Raw genomic sequence first — 24,677 nt, 5'->3', positions numbered from 1 at the left:
CAGAGCTGATCGATGGGTACCTTAGCGATCCATGTAGAACCATCATTTAATTTGTGTAAAATCTTTGTTTAAAAAGACTTGGTTATGCTGAGATGAAAGAACAGTCCTGAAATCATTATTAAGAGAACTGTCTGGTCTTGTTTTTCCTGTTTTGTTTTAAAGGGATTTGTGGTAGCTAGAGAAGATCAAGTAAAGAATGACCAGTAAAGAATGACCTAAATTATTAAAGGAAAGGAATAAAGAATCCATAGGTCAAAGGCCAACTGCTCTTATTTGTGTTAGCTCAGATATGAGGCCCAGAGATATATTAACAACACATTATTTACTGCTAGGAAGCTTTTCACCTTGAATCAAAAGTCCTACCGTAATATTTTGTATGCCTCCATAGATCATCTCAAAGTATTGAAGGCACTGGGGCTACAACGGTAAATAAAATAGACAAGTTCCCGTCCCCATAGAGCTTACATTTGAGTGGAGAGGCAAAGCACATATACAATCTTGAATACTCCATTTTCTAGCCATTTTCCTCCCTTTTAATCTTCTTCCCTCTCTTCTAGTAACTCCTGGATGGACAGTTACCAAGATGTCCAATCCATTGATCCTACCACTTTTTTCACTGGCCCACACCCTACTGCTATCATTTCTTTCTATGTTACCGAGTTAAAACTCCATAGTCAAGCATTGTAATTAGCTCAGTTCCCTTACTGCCTATCCCTTCTTTGTACTTGCCTGGCAAAATAAACACTAGATAAAATCCACTTAGGCATATAATAGTAATCTCACTTCGAATGAAATCTTCATGAGTAGAGATATTTTTGTTGTTGCCACTGCACCCTAGCACAGAGTAGGCATTTAATATTTAAATGAATGAGTGAACAATATGTCAGGTGGGAAGAAATGCAGTAAGAAAATACAACAGTAACAGGACTATAGTGACTAGGGGCAGAGAGTAGTATCTCAGTAAGGTCATTAGAAAAAGCCTCTATAAAGTGATACTCAATCAAAGACCTGAAGGAAATGAGGGAATGAGTTATATCTTACCAACAACTGCCTCTTTTTTCCTCCTCATATTAGTGTTTCACTTTAAGGAACTGATTTTTAAAAACTGGATCTAATCATGGAAACATTCTTTGGCAATGTGGAAATAATTTAAGATTTTTCCTGTTTCCAGCTCTTCAGCTATAACACTGATCCAAGATCAATTATACTAAGATTAGTTTATTGTTAAAGTAACTTCTTTGCTTTAAAATATAAGTACTGTATTTGCTATTGTGTGCATCCATCTGAACTAAAGTTTCCCATGGTGCTTACCGAGTTAGGTCTGGCTCTGGGAGAGGAGTGGACAGAAGCTGATTGAGATACACCCCCATCTGGAGACAGCACTGCCACTGACAGAAGATGTGAGCTGTGTCTAAATCCAGTCTCGTGCCCAGCCGCGTCTGCTCCTTCACTCTTTGGAACTCTTCATACAACACCTTAGCACCATCTTCCTGCAGATCTTCCTTACCTAGATAAACAACCCAAGGGCAATATTTCCAAAAACAATGTAACAGCTTGTAATTTTCTCTACATATAAAACTACAGATTCCACAAAGAAAAAAAAATTAATTAAAAAAACTGTTTCTTTTCTGGCTTTGTAAATGCCTTGCTGTATAAATTGAAATATTTATTCTGAAATACCTTTTGAATGATAACCTAACTTTATTCAACCCTAAATAATTTATTTTTCCCCTGAAATGAGATCTCTTCCACTGGTCCACTACCTGACCTTAAACATGTCTGCATCTTAATTCTCCAAACCTTAAATCTGTGTCTATGAAAAATACAAGTGACTATTCAATATCATTTTATTTACTGTTCTCTTTCACTAAACTTCCTTTCATGGAAACTCTCATGCTGTAGTGCACTTGATTTATAGAAACAACCCGTGTGTTCAAAGCACATTTTAACCTGTTTTATAGGAGGAAACTAAAGTATGACTCAGAGAATTTGGCAATAATCGGCTTCTTTACATAGAGGATAAGGGGCAAGAAGCAACAACACTAGGAAATACGGACTGTTGGGTGGTTTAGCTGTATGTTTCTGCAGATTTGTTTGAGCTGGGGTGCATAAAATAACATCCGGACCAATTTGAAAGTAATAAAAAAGAGGCCCACCTTTTATCAATTAGCGAGCAGCAAGGCACTGAGCCTGCCTGGGTGCGGGGTCCACGTTTCCTAAAAGAAAAGAAACAGACCCTTGACATGCCCCTTCTGTTGGACTCAGGTAAAAACTTTATAGGCTTGTGCTCTAAGAATTTTCTTAGACTGTATTTATTACTCAATGAGAGGAAATAGCCTAAACCTGTGTTCTTAAAGCAGCAGTGGGTGGGCCTTAACTGATTTAAGTTTCCTGTCATATAACGACAGGTCCTCTGATGGCTACTGTCACACACACTTGGGGTATTTTAGGAGTCCATGCTGTTTCATTCTTTCATTTAACTTATTCTTTTAAAAAAGTAAACTATAGAGTAGCACTATCCAACAGAACTTTCTGCAGTGATGGGAATGCTCTGTATCTGTGCTGTCCAATATAGTAGCCTAACCTGTAGCCACATGTGACTACTGAACACTTTAAATGTGGCTTGTTTGACTGAGAAGCTAAATTTTGAATTTAACTACAAATAGCCACATGTGGCTAGAAACTACCCTATGAGATAGTACTGTTCTAGAGTATGATAATTATTATACATGTTTAGTGTTACAGCGTTCAGAATCTTTAAAGAGAATATTCCATTAGAGAAATCAGGGTTCCAATGATTCAGCATTTATTTCACCTGGTATTTAAATACAGATGAAATTGCCTCAGTGTATTTCTCTAGGAGAAAGAGAAGTTACTAATTCTACTGCCACTACTTAAGTACTAATTGAAACTTACAGCACAGAAAAAGGAATAAAAAGATTAGTTAAAACAGCACAAGCATGAATGTTTATAGTGGTTAAAGGTATTCAGAAGTTTCTGGGCAATTTTACATAAGTGGTGATGTTGCTGCTGTGTTAATAATGGGGTGGGGAACATGATATACAAGTTAACATATTAAGTGCTCCAGTGTAGGCGGGAGTAGGCAGTACCTAGCACATCTGACTGCTGTACACTTGGAGTCAAGCCCTTCAGCACTGAGCACGGCACATGGAATTGTTTAGTGTTCAAAAATATTTACCAATGAATGAATGATACTTTGGTGCCTCCACTTCTAAGTTCTGATATAACTGATGGGAGTAAATAATCCAAAAATATTTTTTTTGTTTATGTAAACTCTCGAGTATACAGTTTGCAAGCAACACGCAAAAACATACTTCTAGAATTTCCAGATACCTACCAGGGCTATTGATAATGGCATGCAAGGGCCCCATCAGCATCCCCAGCAGTAAGGCTTGTAGATGATGTAGCTTTGCCTTGGCCTCTGTGTGCTGCAACCAGTAGCAGCTGACAGCAATGGGCAATTTCAGTGAAGTAGGAATTGGCTCCAGGATGGTCGGTTTCACTTTCAGGGTTTCTAACAGAAGTATCTGCCTCCTACCCAAGGAGAGCTGAAAATATACACCAAGCATCCTGCAAGTTACTTTGGGGAATGTTTTTTTTTTTTTAATAGCATGAAGATACTTGCAAATGAAAACTGCTGTGCCAGGTGTTAAACTTATCTTCCTGTGGGGGAAAAATCAGTCATACCCAAGGCAGTTAGAACATTAATAATATGCTTAATAAATGTGGTTGGCTGAATGTGTAAACGGCCTACTCCTGCCACACATCCTTTATGTCTGTCATTCCATCCTCTCTGTATAGGCTGGTGAGCATCTTCAGTGCACACACATTTGGAGGCTTGTTAGAAATTCAGTTCTCCGGCCCCACCCCCTAAATTTTGATTTGGTCATCTGAGGGGAGTCCAGGAATATACATTTTGACTAGCAGCCCACGTATTGTACTTTGAGAAATAAAGCTCTATTGGAGACCCTACCCTTACTTGCCTGTGAGCACTTAGGTATTAGCCTCTCCATTATGCCATTACTGATTACCTCCGGAAGAAGACAAACTTAGTTTATACACTCTTTTTGTGGCATATCATACAGCCTTCTGTTTGTTTAGATCCTGTCTCATGTCTCCTTCCTGCTGAATGTTTTATTCTTCTTGCATTCTCCCACACAGGGATTGTCCCAAGGTGGCTACTGTGAGGTACCTTCAAGAGAGATAGGAGGGTTTTTTTTTTTTTTTTTGAGATATGGTCTTGCTTTGTAGCCTGGGCTGGAGTGTAGTGGTGTCATCATAGCTCACTGACCTCAAACTCCTGGGCTCAAGCGATCCTTCTGCCTTAGACTCCGAGTAGCTGGACTACTGGAGCATGCCACCACACCTGGCTAATTTTTTCTATTTTTTGTAGAGATGGGGTTTTGCTCTTGCTCAGGCTGGTCTCAAACTCCTGACCTCAAGTGATTCTCCTGGCTCAGCTTCCCAAAGTGCTCAGATTACAGGTGTGAGCCACCATACTCGGCCAAGACAGGAATATTTTAAGTACTACCTGCATTGTGCTTGCAATAACATACCACACTCACTGTACTTCATGCCTTCAAGTGCACTTCAAATAAGCTCAGAAGTAAACAGGTCTGAGCTTCTTGTTGAAGTAATTTTACCTTAATGAATCTCAAAACTTTTAGGAACCATAAGAGACCTTAGAAGTCACACACTCTTACTGATAAGGAAATTAAGACTATTGAAAGTACATATTAAGGGGGACTTTATAATCACATTTGAAGAAAAAAATAGTTACATTCCTAGTGCATGGAACCAGAAAAAGATTTTCTTCTTTCTGGAAGGATGAGACAGTCTGGTACATTTCTCAGCAGCTAACACCTAGTTAGTGATCAGTAAGTGTAGTTGACAGCTGAGAATAGAGATGTTAGCCTGAAGTAAAACATATCATAAATGACAAAATAGGTTTATCATCAGTATATGAAAACTTTATTACAATGATTTCTAAATGCTGGTTTTAATAATACTGTGATAAAATTTTTAAAATCAGAAATATGCAAAGTGCTTGACAGTGTAATCAGTCACCCCTACTGGAAGTAGCATTAACTAATTAAGTTTAAAGTAAGATAAAAACTAATCCGTTACACTGGTTGGAAAAAATGCACTAAGCTAAGAAAATACAATAATTCATGAACAAAACAGTCTGGGCTTTGACTTCACAGATTTCTGCCCTGCACTAACTTGACAGCCTTTGGCAAGTTTCCAAGGTTTTCTACACTTAGTTTGATCATCTGTAAAACGGGCATTACTATGAGTTGCACAAGATGTTTCATCAAACCCACCAGTCTTCAGCCCCTTCCAAAGGGGAACTGCTGTACTGCTGTGCTCGACAGCCCTTAAGCTAGTTAGGGCATGTAACAATTCCTTTCCTTCTCCCCCAGGGGAAGCAAAAGTACAAGCCTGCAGAAGCTGCCCCAGAGAGGCAAAGGCACCCAGAGGATGGTCCTGGCACTGCCTCACTCCCTAAGAATGATCCACTTCCATGTCTCCTCATCATGAACCTCCCTCCCATTGGTTAACTTGAGTGGTGCTCTGCCCATTGCAACTGACATAACCAAAATGAAACCCTATCCCATGTGGTTACTGTGGAAATTAAATGAGAGATTGTATAGTTAGTTTCTTTCACCAACAGCTAGCACAAAAGAGATAGTATTATTACCACATCATGTTAAAATGAATAGGTACTATTACAATGTTTCTCTACTTGTACCTGCATTTGTGTTTGGAATCACATTTGCAGCTGATACCGTTTAGAATTTTCATGGGCTAATTAGAGAACAGCATTGAGCCAAATATAGAATTGATTAGTTCATGCCAAGAGAAAGCCAAATGATATCACAGCACAGAGAGTGAACCACAATTTCACCCTCCTTTAAATCCAAGTAAATTATGAGAACACTTGAGTCATCTCCACTTAAAGCAAAGAATCAGCCTGCTGCACTGATTCAGTTGGATTTCCATATGGGGCCAAAAGTGTCCTGATCCCTATTTCACACCATACACACAAAAACATCAATTCTAGATAGACTGTAGATCTAAATGTGAATGGCAAAAAACTTTGGAGTAGGCAATTTCTTAAGTAGGTCACAGAAGTGGTTCCCATAAATAAAAACTTAGACTGCATTAAAAACCTGTGTTCATCAAAACATCATAAAGAGTGAAAAGACAATGGGAGAGGACAATGGGAGAGGCTATTCACAATATGTTATTTGACAAAGGACCAAAGACTGTAAGAAACTTCAGATAACAGAATATCGTATGGCCAACGAACACATGAAAAAGTGCTCAAATACGTCATGAGATAAAGGCAAATCATCCACCAAATGGCCAAAATGATACTACTAAACTAACAGAATAGCTAAAATTTTTAAAAGGGTAGAAAATACTCAAATATTGGCAAGGGTGTAAAGTAAAAGTTACTCTCATATGCTACTGGTGGTAATATTAATTGGTACAATCACTTTGCAAAAACATTTGGCAATATGTCTTCTAAGCTGAACATGTGTATATCCTGTGACCCAGCAATTAATTCTACTCCTAGTTATATATGGAATAGAAACGTATCCAGGTGTTCACTAAATGAATGTTCATAGTACCATTCATAACAGCCCAAACTGGAAACTACCCAAATGCCCATTAGCTGGAAAATGTAAAAATCAATTGTAGTATATTCCCACAGTATAACGTGTTACAGGAATGGGAAATAAATGATGTAGTCTGAGATGCTATCGCTGTGATCAGTGCCTTTGTGTACACTTTTTTTTGGTAGTTCAAAATTTTTTCCTTTGAGTCCTACCACTGATACTCTGGCTAAGATATTACCTACTTCACTTGAGTTCTAGTTTTCTCAGCTATGAAGTGAGGTCAAGACAGCACCCAGCCACATAGGTTTGTTATATTAAGAGAGAGAATATATATGAAAGTACTTTGTAATCTGTAAAGTGCTTTATGAAAATTTCATTAGTATTACAAATACTTACCTCAGTCAATTTGCTTAAGTCAGAATGATCCTTGGGCAGTTCTACTGCACCAACAATTGATGTTTTGATGTTTTTATTAATCCTTTCCACTTCACTGAAAGCTAGAGGCTGAGGAGGCAATGCATTCCAGGACACATTTCCCAGATGTGGTGAAGCATTCAAAAGAAGCCCATAGATGATTTGTCGGATGGGCTGAGATATTCTGTGGGCATTTGGTCTCTGCATGTTTTCCACCTGTGTATGAAGAAAGGTCCGTCTTAGGACCAAAGCATCACTGATGAAAGGAGATAGCTGGCCTTTAGCTAAAGCCACTAGTACCCATTCTGGTAAACCCAGATTCAAGGCGTCTGGGCAGACATAAGAACCATACTGGAAGAAGTCCTGCAGCTTCACCTGGGACTGCTGGTATTCTTCCATGGAACAGCAGAGAAGTTCCTTAACATTTTCTCGATCCTTTTTTGGGAGATATTTCAGAACATTATCTAGTGCTTCAGTAGGGTTGTCAAAATGAGACAACCAATTCAGAAGTCCCAGAACTCGGTGGTGTCTCCTCCCCTTAGAATTGGTAGCTCCAAGAGGAAGACGTGCTTTACTTAAGAATGTCTCCATGATAGGCAGATTAATATGGTCATTTCCACATAGCACCGCAAAGAGAGGTAGAAGAGCTTTATTCATATTGCTGAAGTGACGGCAGAATGCGTCAAGGGAAAAGCATTTAGCAGGGATATAGTATTGTGTGCCCTTGATAGTGTTCATATTTCTCCACTGAAAGCTATTTAACGGGCAAAACCCAGTTTTCAGGTCAAAAATACAAAAGTCACTGTCCGACGATAAAACAGGACAATTCCAATGATTAGCAAGTGTCATAATGTCCCGATCTGCTTCTGAAAAGCACTGGACAAAACATACCTGCAGCTTGATCAAAACCTGAATGAACACTTCCCGGATGAGTAAGGGGCACACATACCCACCCCCACCAAGTGAAAGGGAATGGGCTGTCTGGATCTTCTCTCTAGCACGATCCTTTAAAGTTGTAAGCTTTTTATCGGAAATATCACATCCTCCATCTAATACAACATATGGACGTATATGACATGCAAACAGTGATTCAAAGAATTTCTGTACAACATCTGCAAAAGAATCATAGTCCCCTCCATACCGGAGCTCCAAGTTTGAATTGAAACAAAGTCGGTGGAAAAGAGCATAGCCATCAATGATAATTTTTGTGTCCCGCAACTTCAAATCAGTGAAGAATTCATTACTATGATCTTCCACAAAACTCATTAGTCCTCGGATACCCATGATGACAGTCTGAATAATTGCCTGTTTAAAACAATAGGATGCATTTTCAGTTGATGCTGGTTATGAGGCACTAAGTTATTGCTTCAAGCACCATTAAATCAAGAGTAAATGTTATGAAGTGTTCATTAAATAGAACATGCTGGATGCCAACATCTCTGAATTCTTACCTAGATCCTCAGGCAACCCGAGCTGAAATGCTTTTTGTCTTTTTGCCTTCCCCATGTGTTACAAGGCATAAGCTCAGTGGTTTCAAGGGTTTTGATCTTTGGATAGGGATGGAGGCTGATGCTGATTCTAAAGAAAAATCAGTTAAAGTCCATTACTGACCCACCAGTATAGTGTGGGCCTTTATACTGAGGTAGTTAATAGTCAACATCTTACAACACAGAGTATTTGTTTTGTGGGGTCAAAGTAAAAAGTCCTAAGCTATAAAAATTATATTCTTATTGATCTCATAATAAATCAGAAAGCATTTAAGCTAAAGTAAATTAAGTAAACTAAAGTATGTAGGACCTATGATAGGGATCCAGTTTTTTTATTGACAGGCTGGGAACTTCTTTCAGGCCTTGGGCTTGTGGAACCATAGTTTTTGGTAAGAAAAACTGCTTCATGCCTTTAGGAACCCAACTATCCAGTTTCACCCCTAGCCAGGGGCTCTTTTCATAATCTTATCTTTGCATATCTGGCGCAGTTACCCTTCCCCATCTGGCTCATTTAACTCACAGGATCAGTATTAATGTTTTTTCCCTTGGCCTCCAGCTTCAGTATAGCTCAGCATGGCACTATTATTAATCCTGTCTTTATTTAAAATCGTGACATTTTGTCAATCAGGATTTTTTTGGCATTAATTTTGATTTTTAGAGATAAAAATTTATCTGGATTACATTTTTGGCATCTCTTACGTTTTGCGCTTGACTCATCTCACCCTAGTCCCAGCCCTGTCTCCGCACCTTATCCTGTACTTATTTCTTTACAAGTCTGTCTTGTAAAGCTTCTATGGGCAGAGACCCTGTCGACTCTGCAAGTAACAGGACCTTGCACACAGAGTAGTTCAACAAATGCGAGCTGGATAGGGGAAAGGCGCGCAAAAGATCTGATCTAAGTTCTCAAACACAGGCCTTCATACACCGTGCCACTTGGACCCTCACAACCCACTTCCCCGACCAGCAGCAGAGCCCACCTGCTCCGTTCTCGCATAGGACGAACCCCTCCATCAGAAGCCCGCTGGAACCCAGAGACGGCTGGCAGCCCCAGCACGTGAGAGTCCAACCCCGAGAAGGGAAACGGAAGTCGCTGGGTATGACGTCACTACGAAGCCCGGTTCCGTGAAGCCAGTGGCGCTAGACTGCCCCGCGGGACGGTGATCTCAGGCCTGGAGGCGCAGAGTTGCTAACGAAGGCTGGGACATAACTAAGGCTGTCTGGTTAGGGAAGCTCGGCCCACTGGGCCTCCTCTCTTTTTCTCGCCTGCTTGGGTCGGAGGACACTTCCGCCTTAGTGACCGCCCCACCGGACTTCCCAGCTTGCCCCGCGCGGTATCCCTGGCGACGGTGCCAAACAGCCGTGGCCCGCGGTGGTCTGGAGTTGGCTGGGGCCGCTGCCCCAGGTTGAGACTTGCCCAATTACGGGTGGGACTCGGGCATGCCCCGGCAGCCGCCGCTCCTCAGCCCGCGACGGGGAAAGGTAATGCGAACCGCGCTCTTCCGGGCATGCCGGGCTCCCCTGCTCAGGGGAAGGTAAAGGTTTCAAGCTGCCCAGGCTGGGTTCTGCATCTCTAGGGCTGGCTCCATTCCCGCGACCTTCTACTTTTCCTGGACTCCTTACCTCTCGGATCTACTCCAGTCTCCGGAGAATTAAGTGTTGCTGGTGTCGCTCAATAAACGTTAACCCACTTACCAAAATGTAAATGTTTAAATAGTTGGAAGTAGTAAGGATTGTTCGTTTTACCTTAAGGGCAAACTTTACCTTTAAGGTCAGGTTCCTACTTTAGCAGAACCTGGTGTCACATCGGCTTCCTCTCGTTTATTACTTGGGAAGAGAACTACTCAGCTTCAACCTGTGATAAATACTCCTCTTCCCCCCCCTTTTTCCCCCCACAGCCAGATGTTTCACCTTGAAGGGATAGTTTGCACAAGGTGTTAACTTTCCCCAAGTTCCCATCCAGCTTTTTAAACCACTGTGTTCCCCCATGGGATGGCAGTTGGTCTGCTGTTCATTTATTCGCCCTAACAAAGATTATTGAACACCTAATATATGCCAAGCGTTCTGCCAGGCACTGAGGATGCAAAGATAAATAAGGTGTGTTCCTGCTGCTCAAGTTCGTTTACAACCCTTGAGGAGTGGGAGGCGAACAGATAGTTCTAGAATCTAGACAGCAGGGTACATTCTTGCATAGCTCTATGGTTGCACAGAGGAGACTTATGGAATAGATGGCCTAAAAGTGGACTGGGGTGGAGGTGGCAGGGCTGAGTCTGTGAGATTGGGCAGTAGGGAACCTAGTCCCAGAGTCCTCTACAGCCTGGGCCAGACTGCTTAGGCACTGCTGAGTTTAAACTTTCCTTTACAAATAGGAGCCACTGGAAGTGGACTTGTAACTATTCTGTCCATCTCTAATTCTGTTCTTCACTAAATGGGGACCTTAATCTCATCTTTAAATTAAGAAGAATTACTGAGTGGTCTGAAGGGCCTTTTTCAGTTGAAAAGGCTGTGAGTCCATATATTTTTTTTTTTTTGAACAGCTTAGTTTGCCCAGAAAGCATCACTTTTATGCCAGTGAAGGAAGCAAACAGAAGGTACTTTTAGAGATCTGTTCTCTAGTTGTTTTTTCAGCAGTATGTTTCACTAACATTTCCTTGGGGTGGGGGAAAAAAAACTAGTTACTAATGTCACTGGCATCAGGTATAACTTAACTGATACATATATTTCAAGAAGGAACATGTTATAAATGGGCATTTACTTATGTTCTCTTTTGAGGATTTTTGTGGTTAATTGCCTTGGTGATTTTTGTAGTTAACTGACACATGTAAAGCCTGTTGGCCATCATTATAAAACAATAGGTTTTTATCTGACAGCTTTGGAATTGTTGAATATGAAAACCTACTCTAAGGCGTAGACAATCTTAAATTTAAAATCACATTTTCACATAGATTTAAAACAAAAACACTTTTTGTAACTAACAGAACATTTAACATTTTAATGAAATAAAAGTGATGATTTTACCATGTACCTACTCATATAAAATAGGCTAGAGTGCAGTGGCCCAATCACAGCTCACTGTAATCTTGAACTCCTAGGCTCAAGTGATCCTCCTGAGGAGCTGCGACTACAGGTGTGTGCAGGTTTATTTTTATTTTTTATTTTTAGTAGAAATAGGAGTCTTGCCGAGTTGTCCAGGCTGGTCTTGAACTCCTGGCCTCAAGCAGTCCTCCCACCTTGGCCTTCCAAAGTGTTACAGGCATGAGCCACTGTGCCTTTCATACTCTGCTATACATCTCATGGCTCCTTGAGAATACATATTTACCTATAACACATGTATATGCCATTAGTATTAAAATATAGTTTTAAATTTGAATCAAATTTATGACACTTCCTGTTTTTAATCCAGGAAGATTACTGTATACACACTGTGTATACTAAAAACTGCGGATAAGAATTAGCTTAACATGGGAAAAAATTCACTCTGAATCCCTCCTCACATTTATTCTAATAAATGAAAAACTGTGGTTTAAAGTCAACAGGAAAAAAAATCTAAAGGAAACAACATCGTGCTAATTTGTGCCTTAATCCGAACTTAACTGTTTTTCAACCAAAATAATCATAAGGTAGGAAGAGAGCCTTACAAAAAGTTTGGTGCAAATGTATAGATTTAAGGAAGTGATAATGTTCTTGTATTTGGACTTTTTTTTTTAAGATGAGGAGTATAAATCTTAAACAAATGAACAGATTGTTGATTGTAAAACAGATATACATACCAGAAATTTGTGGAAAGTTGGCTGTAATTGAATTCTGTTAACATTCGACATGCAAAGGGAGGCTTTTCCTGTGGAAGATTGCCTTCTACTGGAATTGTCAGTATCTCCACCTTTTAACATTTTACTCTTAAGTTGTTAACCAATATGGTGTCCTTCAATCTGCTGATTAAGATGCAGATATCATTGTCAAAACCTTACACTTTTTGTTAGGAATAGTTTAGCATCCTTTAGACCTAATCTTTGGAATTTGCATCTTTAAGGCATTGACCAGTGCTACTTGGATGAATTTGGCCATCTCTTAGAAATGAATGTTAAGTTTCTATAAATGAATAAACCAGTTCTTGCTTGTTTGGAGCAATGCTGAAATTCCAAGAAGCTGCTAAGTGTGTGAATGGATCAACAGCCGTTTCCACTTATCCAGAAAGCTTGGTAGCAAGAAGATATGTGCTTCAACAGAAACTTGGCAGTGGAAGTTTTGGAACTGTCTATCTGGTTTCTGACAAGAAAGCCAAACAAGGAGAGGAATTGTAAGTAAAAATACTTCATACAAATCTTGAGTTGCTTGCCCTGTATGTGTACCTTTTAGCTGATTAAGAACGTGGATTTGTTCTTTGCATTAAAGCAAGAATTTAGTATAGACAGGAAAATTCCTTGACTGATATCTTCAGATGAGGCTTTTAAAGGCATTTCAGCAGGTGACTAAAGTATCCAAATAACCTAAAGAAGGGATGTGGGGTAGATTATGTGAATATGGGATTTTTATGCATACCACAGTCTCAGTTACAACATTGCTTCCACTTAACTTGATTGGAACTTCTTAAATGAGAAAATAAGAATTGTTCATAATTACTACATTTTTAGAAATGTTGTATTAATAGAATGCAAATAATCAGTATTTCACATTTGTGATGAATAGAATATACCAAAAGAAGTATGGTATTAGTGGTTTGTTTGTTTTTTTTTTTTTTTTTTGGCTTTTCTCCCTTCCAAGTCCTAACCAGGCCCAACCCTGCTTAGCTTCCGAGATCAAATGAGATAGGCACGTTCAGGGTGGTATGGTCATAGATTTTTTTGGCTTTTCTATGGAGAAGATTTTCAAAATCTGTAGTCAGAAAGCCCTCATATTAGATATTTAAGCCAAATGGAATCTCCTATTTAAAACTATCTTATGTTGATGACCCCTTTGTTCTCACCTCCTTTACTTTGATTTTGATAGGACCCTGTAAACTTTCATAGTAGAGAAAAACTCAATACCATTGGACAGTACTACTCTTACAGATAAAGATAAACCTTCATTTTTGCCTTAACGGTTTTTTAACTTGTTACAGTGAAAAGTTAGTTGGAACTGAAGTTAAGATAAAAAACTTGTGACATAAGAAATGGGAGGAAGAGAGAGGAGGAGGAAGAAATGACTCAAGAAATTGGCCTTTAATCCCAGAAGACAAAATTTTCACCCAGTAATCTATTGTTTTATTCAGAGATTTTTAGCCTACTCTAAGTTCTTCCAGCTTTTGCCCATTGAATATTTAAGTGTGGCTTTCAAATCAGTGTGATAAACCCTTTTCTACTTCTCTATATGTCCTAAGAATTATAAAGGTAAATGTTACTGATGTTACTACTTTATTTAAAAAAATCAACTGTTTGTATAGTCTTTATGTTCAGAATTTTTTGAAGTTGTAATTATCTATTAAAGAATTCATAGTTTTAAGTTAATTCCTATGTGAAAAATGGTGAAATAGCTGGCATTTTTCTGGAGTCCTTATGACTCCTACTGAAAAGAAGTTTTTTCCTTAAGTCCTAGAGGTCTTCTTCTAGCCATTTAGACTAGGATAATAAATTTCTGGCAATTACTAGAGAACCTTTATGGAAACGTTGAGAATAAGACCTAAATCTGACCCAGGACTTGTAAAAACTACACTGTAGAGCCATATCCAATCTTAGTATCTTTGACTAATGAGGAATATGAAGAAATTTAAGAGAATTTGTAGAAGGGCTAAAAAGTTGATTAAACAGTTATAAAATTCAAGATGTATAATGATCAAACTTAAAAGTATTAGACTTGAGATAATGGGTAAGTGGAGAGAGAGAGAGAGAGAGAGAGAATGGAGGTGGGAGAGAGAGAATGAGTAAGAGTGAAGAGAGAGGCTGGAGCTGATTAGTAAGTGATTTGTTAGTGACCTTTCTTGTACCTGAACTAATTTTAAAACACATGACTACAGCTAAAGATGGTAGACGAAACCTAGTTTTGTGGGATGAATCCAGTGGTGAGGATAATGGGCAAATCATTTGGTACCAGGAAGTCTAATCTAGACTTTCTTTTACATCTCTGTGGTTGTCCGAAAGAAATTGGTCCTCAGAATGTGAACCTTTAAGCTGTGTAAGTTATCAACTCATCAGGGGTTACATTTAATGCGTATATAGAGGCAGAAAAATAAACTAATGTTTTTAGATTTCCCCCTCCCCAGAATGTTGGCAGTTGAACCTTTACTTTGTGAGCAAAGCATATTATTAGCACCACCCATTCACCAAGCAATTCGGTTAGGTAAGGTTTTAAATTCTGCGTTACATGCTAGACTACAAACATAGGGAATTGCTTAGTGTTAGAGGTGGGTAGAAGATAAATACTCTCCAAAGAGAATTCTATAATTGTGTGCATGCTATTCCCTTAATAGAGTAGATCTGATTCCCTTTGGTATTTTGTAGACACACCTCTAACTTTTTGAGCTCATAAGGAAGGTGTATCATACCTTCGTATATCAGACTATCCCTTAGTGTCAATGTTAAAGTAGTGACTTGAGTAGACCATGAGTCCAAGCGGATCTGTAGTACACTTATTACTAGTTCCTATGAAATACAGGTTCATATAATATACACTTCTATATTTAATCAAAGTACTTGACAAAATTGAAGAGCTGTGTGAACATAGTGCTTCTAACTTTTCCATCAGAGTATTGCAATTTATCATTATGCCACTTGGGGGCATCACTGTACCATTGACGTTTTGTAGATAGTGTGAATTTTAATTACAATGTAAATACAACATTACATTTTTATTTACTTTCTGAATTAACTATGGGATTAAAATAAAAACTACAGTTATCACACTTGATTTATGCATGTTTGGAGAGAGTTTTCTTTTTGATATAAATATTTGGCCTTCGTTTTTTAATTATCACAGTAGAATAAAACTGGTAAAATAAGTAGTAAATGAGATAGAGTTTTTTCCTTTATTACATTGTGTGTCATGAAGTTTATTAAACAATATTTGAGAATATTTTCTTTCATAATTAGAGACACTCCGGTGTAATGGATGTAATTATGTTGATATTCCTAAAAAGATTGTTCCAGTAGTATTTGTTCATTTTATTTTACACAATTTTAAGCTGTCACAGTATCTTCTTGTTCTCCTTCTCCTCCTCTTCCTCTTTCTCCTTCTTCTTCTTCTTCTTCTTTTTGATGAGCCAAGAAATTACTTTGGTCCTTAGCATAGTGCATGTAATTTAATAGAAAAAAGATGTTAGGGAAGTGGGCTTACCCAAAAATATATGATTAACTTGTAATTAATCATGATCACAGCTGCAATGAATTTCATCCTTCATCTTATCAGCATACAATATTGGTTATAATAATTTTTTAGAAAAGATTTCATCACATTTAAGATACAGTGACCTTACTATGGGGAGTTGATTTTCAGCTTGTTTCAGTCTGTTTTAGTCTGCCAGCTGTTAAATATTTAATACAATTTAAATGTTAAATATTTGCTTTGGATTCAGCACCGGTGAGGAAACTGAAGCAATAGAAGATAAGGCCTGGCCCTCAGGAGCTTCCAGTCTAGAAAAGAGATAGAATTAACATATACAAAACAACTAGCAAACTGTGCAAGACAGTGCTTAAATATCTGTGTGGCAGGTTGCACTTAGAGATGTTGGAGTGGCCACTGCCTAACTCCCTTTCTGGCCAAATTATGGTTATTATAATTTCTGTGTGTTATCTAAGAGCTTTAATATTTTCCCCTTAATCCTGACCATGTAAATATACAAACATTACCGCCCCGCTCCCCCTTAACTGTGATGCTACACCTTGGCCTTTGCCTAAATGTGGTCAACACAGAAATGCTTTATCTCTCCAGAGGGCAGTTTTTTCCAGTCTCATATGTCTACAACATGAGATGAAGATCAGGAGTTAAATAGGAAAGTCCTCCAAGTCCTTAAAGAAATGTCCTCAAGTCCATGCATCAAGGCCCAGACCCTTGCCTTCTTGGAGAACTCTTGGGTCTGTATTGGAGTGAATTTTTAAAAGTCTTAGCAAGCTGATTTCCTACCCAGCCATGGAAACAAAATGGAAGAGAAGAGGCCAAGAATTGCTGCTAGAATGAGGTACACTGACAACAGAGGGGAGTGGTCTTAGACCTTATTGGTAAGGGAGGTGGAAAGTCATAAAAGGGGAATTACAAAAAAACCAAAAAACCCAAACAATCTTGAGTCCATTGTTATAAAGCTGAATAGCTCTCCATATACCAGTCTCTCTTAAGGGCATTTCAAACTTTACAGCCCAGTTCCGAAGTGTTGTGCTGAGATAGAATCACCAACTAACATGGAGTCAAAGGGGGTCGAGGTCTTTGAAAGACAGAACCATAGTTGAGTCACCACACTGAGAGATCTAGGCCTCAGCTTCATATTGATATACTCAGAAATGTTCATTCTTGGTGAGGAGCTTATGCTAACTAAATCCAGACAGGATAGATCTATAAACCATGAGTAAATAGTACCTCCTTTTGTGAACTCTCCACCATTTTTTGGGTGGAAGTTCTGGAGAAGCTGAATATCTAATCAGAAATGAAAATATAATTAAAACAAAGTAGGTGGAATAATTGGACAATTATTTGCTTAAAACAGGTAAAGAGTCTCTTCTTTATAACAGAGGTCATTCAAGTGATCATTTCTCTGGGAGCCCTCAGATCCAGTGTCTCTATCTACTGAATAGCTGTGGGTCTATACATATAGTTATCCCTGGGGTACCTTCTTCCCCAGGATTGAAAGTGATGTGTATACATCTTACCAAAGTGCAGGTATGCATAAAGAAGCAGAAAAAATAATCTATAATTCTTCCACTCAACTTCTGTTTTTTCCTGTGTGCATTGACAAATATTCAACCTTTTATTAATAAGGAAACGTATGGCATTGGTCATAGTGGTTGTCTCAGAGATGAGTGATAAGAAGGCCTACTTTTTCACTGAACCCTTTTTGTGCATTTGGAATTTTGTACAGTGTGCAAGATTGAAAAAACAAAACAAAAACTGCACATATTCATTTAGCAAATACTGGTCACTGTTTCCTGGTCACCTGCTCTTCAAGGAGCTTGAGTCTGGTGCAGTGGTTCTTAATGTTGACTGACCTGTGGAATCACAGTATTTAATAAACACAGAGGATTGAGTCATATACTCCAGTGAATTCTGTTTGGCCTGGGGTGTGGCTCTGGCATCTGGATTTTTAAGAGCTTCCAGGTGATTTGAATGTGTAGCTAGACTTGAGAATATCTGGTCTGGTGGGAGATAAAAATATTATATAATCATAAAAATAAATAATTACCGTTCTAATAACTATTGTGAAAGAAAAGTCTTGGTTACCGTGAGGCACAATAGACTCATCTATGGTTGCAGGATGGGGTTGCCTGCGGCAAGGCTTCCCTGAGAAGTGTTGTATCAGCTGAGACCTGAGCAGTGGGTGGTTTTCACATTTTGTTTGCCAGGTGACCCTCCCCATCCCCTTCCGCATTCAGCAGGTCTGGGAGGAGGCCTGAGAATTTGCATTTCTAAAAGCTGTTGCTGCTTGCCAGAGGATTACACTTTGAGGACCAATGAACGAGGCAAAGGGGTGGGAGAGCAGTTCCATTCAATGTGGAAGGCCCTAAAATGGAATAGGGGTTCAGTGTATATATAATTTCACATTCTTTTTTTTAGCATTAAAATATAAGTATTTTCCCATGTTTGTAAATATTCTTCAAAAGCATCATTTTATGTGCCTAATTGTCTACTGTATGGCTTTAATATCATTTGGCTGCCTCTTACTGGATATCTCTGTCCTGGTACCTTCTTTGAAGTAGAAGACTATTAATTGTGCCTTTTAGCATCCTCAGAGATTTTATATGATTGTTTCTATCAATACCATAACTAGAAAACTCATGATGAATCAAGCTTCAGTCACTGAGAAGTGACAGGCATTCTGTGTCATTCACTTAAAGCATTTTTGGATCAGCTATGAATTATGGCCACATTTGCTGAGAGACTCAGTTGTAATTAGGAAAAAAGGATTTCATCCATTTTCAATTTTATTTCTGACACATTGAGAAATGGAGACATCAGTTTTCATATTATAAAGGCTGAACTAAAAAACCTCCCATTCTGTATGTTTTCACTATTTATTAAAAAAAGAACAGTATTTCTTCTTAGAGGATTAATAAATTGACCTTTGTATGCTGACAGTGTCAAAAATAATTAAAAATGAGTAATATTTCTTACTAAAATACATGAGTTTTACAATGTTATAATAGAAGTACACTTCCAATAATTCAGGTTATGACCATAATTTTTGCCATTTAATAGCTGATAGTCTTCAGCAAAGTTAGTGCTTATATACTGCACCTACTTACACTTATTTATGGATTTTTCAGTCTGATTTATGTAGTCACTTTAATCTATCTTTACTTTCAATTTTGAGTCATTTTTAAGCAAAGCATCAGTAGATTTAATGAGTGCAACTTTGAGCTCACTCATGTATTCTTATTAAAGCTATTATTTCTGTATTATGACCAGGAATTCTCTCCAGTGGGTATCTGTGAAGGGAGAATTAGGATATTGAGTGGGCTGAGTTAATTTAATAGGATTCAATGGTTTATGCAGTGGGAAGTTATGAAAGCAATTTGGAGGAAACTACTGGTTTCTTTCCATTTTGCACTCAGACCTCAAAACAGTTTTTTGCAGTTTTGCATATCAGTTTTTTAAAAAAATCATCAATCTTACCTTTTAAGAGAAAGTATCATATGAAAGCATATTAAAATCTCTTTAAAAATAGTTCAAGTTCTGGGGGATCTTGTGCTTAGGTCCCTCTAGGTGAATCTAGAAAGGGTAAATTTGAACTTGGACTTCACTTTGGGCTTTGCCAGGTCTCTGCCTGTGTTAAGGTCAAGTCTCTGAGCTTCTGGCCATCTTACATATTATATTTAAGGTTTGGGAGATGGAAGGGGAAAAGAGAGAAGAAAATGCAAGGGCACACAGTTACTTTGATTTATTTTTATCATGGTAATGAAGTCAATATTCTGAGGTAAATTATTTTCCTGAGGCCGCTTTGCTGCATGTGTTAGCATAAAATAAACCATGTGCTTTTTATCTGGTTTTTAATATTTATAGATGAGAGATGACTAATAAATAAAATATTTTAGGATGAGTAGGATGCAGGGAAACCCTTAGTTCATTTTTTGCTTGGGCAAGGAGCCAAAAAAGCCTCCTTTGAATATTGAATCACCAAGAAACATTTAGGAAGAAGACTACAACACTCAGAAATACTGTTTTTTTAAAAAGTCTTTTTTCTTAAAATTCCTATTGTTTGAGAGAAAACAAAAATGATTTGTTTAAAATATTAACACTATAGATATATTAATGTGGCCAATAAAAGAGTATATTCAAATTACTATAGTGTAATTGTTTCAGACTGGCTGTTTAAATTCCTGATTTATCCCACTCTGTTTTTCCAATGTATTGTTTTGGTGGATTTGTGAGCAAGGAACCTCACAAAAAGTTGGTTTTGCTAACACTGAGTAATACCCCCACAAAATATGGAATAGCATTCTTCATTTAAATATATGAGATGAGGATATCTAAACTATTTTCATAATAATAATAATAAATGTAATTGAATATTCTGGTTCCTTTACGTTGTCATTATTGACTACCCCAAATATTAAAAGTGCAAGATTTGTGTGTTAAGCGTATATTTCTAAATATTATTTTGTTTCAATTATTCAATAAATGAAACAAAATATTTTAGGATGAGTGCAAAATATGCAAGAGCAAAACTTCATGGGTGTAGTCTAGTTTGAGGGGTTTTTTTCTTCACCAAAAGAGGACTTTTTTCACTGAGATATATTGTAATAAAGACTGAGCTGATTTTTAATACCAGAGGAACCTCAGTAACCAAACCCAGGATTTTCAATGGTTGATGAATATCAGAATATTCAATCAGAATATCAACTAACTTTAACTTCCTGACCACAAAGCATTCATGACACCCTCAAGTATAATCTGTAGCTAGCCCTTCTTGCTACTGGTTCTATTCAATTTTTTCCTCCAATAGCTTTTGGTGCATTCAGCAGACCAGCACTTTGCCTGACAGACAGCAATTTCCTTTTACCATCTTATTCTAGCAGGATCAGCTAAGGGAGGCATCGTTTTTACTCAATCCTTTTCTTCTAAACTGACCTAGTTCCTTTTTTGACAGATGCATAGACCTGGAGAGTAGGTATGGACCCTTTTGGCTAGCACCCAACTTTATATCTATTTTGAACTGAAGATTTTAGTGTGGTATCATCCACCTTTAAATTACTTGGAATGGCCGGGCGCGGTGGCTCACGCCTGTAATCCTAGCACTCTGGGAGGCCGAGGCGGGTGGATCGCTCGAGGTCAGGAGTTCGAGACCAGCCAGAGCAAGAGCGAGACCCCGTCTCTACTAAAAATAGAAAGAAATTATATGGACAACTAAAATATATATATACAAAAAATTAGCCGGGCATGGTGGCACATGCCTGTAGTCCCAGCTACTTGGGAGGCTGAGGCAGTAGGATCGCTTAAGCCCAGGAGTTTGAGGTTGCTGTGAGCTAGGCTGACGCCACGGCACTCACTCTAGCCTGGGCAACAGAGTGAGACTCTGTCTCAAAAAAAAAAAAAAAAAAAAAAAAAAAAAAGAAAAAGAATTACTTGGAATGAAAGATATATATGACTTATACTTCAAAGAAATGAGAAGGGGGAAATTCTCAGGTTAAAATTAGTTTCTGGCTCAGTTTATTACTCTTGGCCTGATTTTCCTGGGGGAAAAAGTTTAGTTGCCACGACATCCACGTCTAAATAGTGGACTTAGAGTGATGTACATGACTTAAAAGTTGAGAGAGAAAGACAACCCTCAGGTTACTAATAATTTCTTGGTCAGTTATTCCTAATCTTTGTTTTTAGAAAGAGTGATTTCTAAATTTATATTTATGGGAAATAGACATTGTTGGCAACAGAATTCTAAATGTGACTTGTGTACTCCACTAAATATGCATTGTATAAATAATTTTATGTAGTATTAAAAATAAGGAGCTAACATTGTGTGACCTTCATTGCTTTAAAATACTGTGAAATTGAATTTCCATTCTATGGTTTAACCAGAACACAGTCACTTTTTATTTCTCAGCTACTTTCATAGGCCCCATTACCTGATACTCCTAAGTATGAATGAATAATTATGAACCTTTGACATGCTATAGAACATACTTATTATTATAGTCGTACTGCTTTTAGGTAGTTATATGAACAACCAAAAGTTTTAGTTATTAAAAAAGCAAACCCTGGACATGAGGAAATGTTTGGGGATGATGGATATGCTCATAATCTTGATTGTAGAGATGGTGTTATGTGTATATACATATATTAAAATCTATCAAATTATACACTTAAAATATATACAGTGTATTGTATGTCAATTATACCTTAATAATTGTGTTTAGGAAATACAAACCCTATACCATGATATAGGAAAACCTTTAAAATTGTTAAATTGGCTGAAATTGCAGTTGCTAATGATAATCACGAAATTTGATAGTTTAAGCTGAGTGTTGCTTTTTAATCTTGGGTTCATACCCATCAACCTTATTTTTTTTAGTTTGGAGAAAAATTACGGGCTTTGTTTCTTATGACCTTTATTGAGCAAGTGAAGAAGGAAGGTCAAAATGTAGTTGAAAATCTTGTCCTAGGTACTAGGTTTCCAACTTTCTAAGAGTGGAAAATTCAGAATATTGAATTTGAATGTGTTTGGGTGTCAATTTTCTCAACTCTCCCACATGGAGTAGTCACTTAGCATTTTAATCAAACTTTGGTTGATATTTCCACTCCCCTATTAGTTTGAATTTGGAGAAACCCTTTAAAACCTAATCACTTAGCTGCTTTCTTTCAAGGGAAATTTATGGAAGATTTGCGAACCAATAGCCCTTCATTTCCTCTCTTGTCTCTCTATGATTTTTATCTCATGGGCATCATACAAATGCATATACTGTGGGTTTCAAGACAAGATTAACCAATCCACTTTTTACAATATTGGATTTGCAATTTGGTGATCAGTTGCTTTTAATTTACTTTGCTATTTCAAAGATATTTTAGTGCAATGCTTATTGAGCTCTAATGAGTAGTTTCTGTTATTTTTAGAATTGTTTTAGAAATGAAAGTTACAAGAAGGATCAATGACAGATGTGATTTACAAGGCAGTTTAACATTCTTTAGGAAGTGAAGCATTTGGATGTTTGATATGAATTGGACTTACACATCTGGAATTGAATCTTAAGTAAGCCTTACTATCTTTAAAGGAATTAAGTATGAACTTATAAGGGGTAAGTATATATACAAAAGGTTTTGAAAACTGAGAACAATAGATGATTTCTCACAGGTAAAGCTAATTTTGGCATTATTTTAGTAGCTTGCATAATCATAAAAACTCAGTGTATGGGTATGTGTATATATATGGATGCATATATGTACACATGTGTACATGTATGTTTGTGTGTGTATATGCATCTTTGATTTGACAGTTTTTCAGTTCAGCACTAGTTTTAGCAGCAAAAGTTGTGCTCAGCTTGTAACAAATATCCTGGTCTGATGAATGAAGAGGCCGGGGCTCAGTATTTTATAACCACACTTAGGCACTAGAAGTGTACTCAGTGGGGACTTCTACTTCATAAAAATTCAAAAGGCATTAATATGGCATCTCGTTGAAAAGCCCACACTGAGAGGCACTAACGACCCATGCCTCTGCAGCGTGGGGTTGTGGTGGGGGTGACCCCTCAGCAGCTGCTTCTGACTCCTATTATGCCGTGAACCAGACTCTCTCCAGGATTCCTTGGAAACTGTGTGCCTACATGAATAATTTATTACCTAGTGATCAATTATTCATAATTCATTATTACAACTGAAATAAAACCTAAAGGTGGAATCATTCTGCCACTTATGAATATCCAACAGATCATCAGGAGATTGCAGTAGAGTTTTAAGTCCTTGTGGTCCCCACTGCCTATTTGTTTTTCCTGAAGGGATTCCACGGAGAACAGCCTTCTGAGACGGAATCAGAATCAAAGAAAGCAGTAAAAAATGACTCCCTGCTGGTTGTGCTGCATGGGTTCATCTGTTCATGCTGTTTGTCTTCTTAAATCTGGCCTCATTTACACCTAGAAATAAAATTTTAGTTTGAGAGAATGTAGAGACATTTATAGCACTGTTGGTTTATTACATTATTCTTAGGAGGTACACAAGGACATTAAACTAGCCCTTAAAATATCTTTTCTGGGATAAAATGCAGGTACTTTTAGTACATTTTATTGACACTAATCTCATTACATTTGCTTGTTCCATCACAGTAATATCTGAGTTGTATTTTATTTATTGGATCATACTTTTCATATAAAAAATGCTATGTTTTTCACATCTATAGAAAGCATTTTAGTAAAAGTGCTATGAAAGTATAGCCAAAAGAAGCCCAATTTTTTAAACTCAAGAAATATAGTAGAAAATTTTTTGGCTTCAGCCAGATTGCTTAATTGTTTTAAATAATCACCAAGCTATTAAAAAAGTATTGAAAATAGTTAGAGAGTTTTAATTATAGTTATGTTGGGTTATAAAGCAGAAGGTTTGTCTTTAGGGTTTCATGCCTCCCAATCAGTTGGCTTTCCATTGGAGACTCTGATGTTGAGGAGTGGGCATAACTCTGTGACCCACATTCTGGGTTGCCATTTCAGTGTTGTGGCATTTTCTGTGTGGTTACTTCCAAAATAAGTTAGCATTAATTTTGAGCATAAGAGTCCTGAGACACTGGGGTTAACATTACCGTGTCTAAAAAAAACCCCAGCCTGTAGATCAAAATCCCAAGCTGTTGGACAGGTTTTTTTTTTTTTTTTTTTGAGACAGAGTCTGACTCTGTTGCCCAGGCTAGAGTGAGTGCCGTGGCGTCAGCCTAGCTCACAGCAACCTCAAACTCCTGAGCTCAAGTGAGCCTCCTGTCTCAGCCTCCCGAGTAGCTGGGACTACAGGCATGCACCACCATGCCCGGCTAATTTTTTCTATATATATT

General features: G+C 37.8%; 3 protein-coding genes across 9 annotated transcripts in view; 2 read left to right on the top strand and 1 right to left on the bottom strand.

Annotated features, from left to right (window-relative positions):
• Positions 1-1,868, top strand: part of ATP2C1 (ATPase secretory pathway Ca2+ transporting 1) — a 143,601-nt gene extending 141,733 nt beyond the window's left edge. For 4 of the 5 annotated variants that reach the window (XM_069475428.1, XM_069475426.1, XM_069475425.1 and 1 more), the window contains one exon: positions 1,320-1,415. In XM_069475428.1, coding sequence (XP_069331529.1) covers positions 1,320-1,415 — 96 coding nt within the window. Of the gene's footprint in view, positions 1-1,319 lie in introns of all 5 variants that reach the window. The other variant, XM_069475429.1, reaches the window with a different exon arrangement.
• On the bottom strand, positions 1,446-9,798 carry ASTE1 (asteroid homolog 1). The gene is made up of 6 exons (XM_069475430.1): positions 9,526-9,798; positions 8,513-8,639; positions 7,044-8,366; positions 3,359-3,569; positions 2,157-2,216; positions 1,446-1,507 (listed from the first exon to the last, which is right to left on the bottom strand). Exons 3-5 carry the CDS (start codon positions 8,343-8,345, stop codon positions 2,167-2,169), a joined length of 1,563 nt encoding a protein of 520 aa, XP_069331531.1. The 5' UTR covers positions 8,346-8,366; positions 8,513-8,639; positions 9,526-9,798; the 3' UTR covers positions 1,446-1,507; positions 2,157-2,166.
• Positions 9,799-12,672: 2,874 nt separating this feature from the next.
• The window catches only part of NEK11 (NIMA related kinase 11), a 249,295-nt gene continuing 237,290 nt past the window's right edge, over positions 12,673-24,677 (top strand). For all 3 annotated transcript variants that reach the window (XM_069473252.1, XM_069473250.1, XM_069473251.1), the window contains exon 1: positions 12,673-12,842. In XM_069473252.1, the coding sequence (XP_069329353.1) occupies positions 12,673-12,842 (170 nt within the window). The remainder of the gene's footprint in view (positions 12,843-24,677) is intronic.

This window comes from Eulemur rufifrons, chromosome 7 (assembly GCF_041146395.1).
Source record: "Eulemur rufifrons isolate Redbay chromosome 7, OSU_ERuf_1, whole genome shotgun sequence".
Lineage (NCBI taxonomy): Eukaryota > Metazoa > Chordata > Mammalia > Primates > Lemuridae > Eulemur > Eulemur rufifrons.
This window is presented reverse-complemented; position numbering and strand designations above follow the sequence as displayed.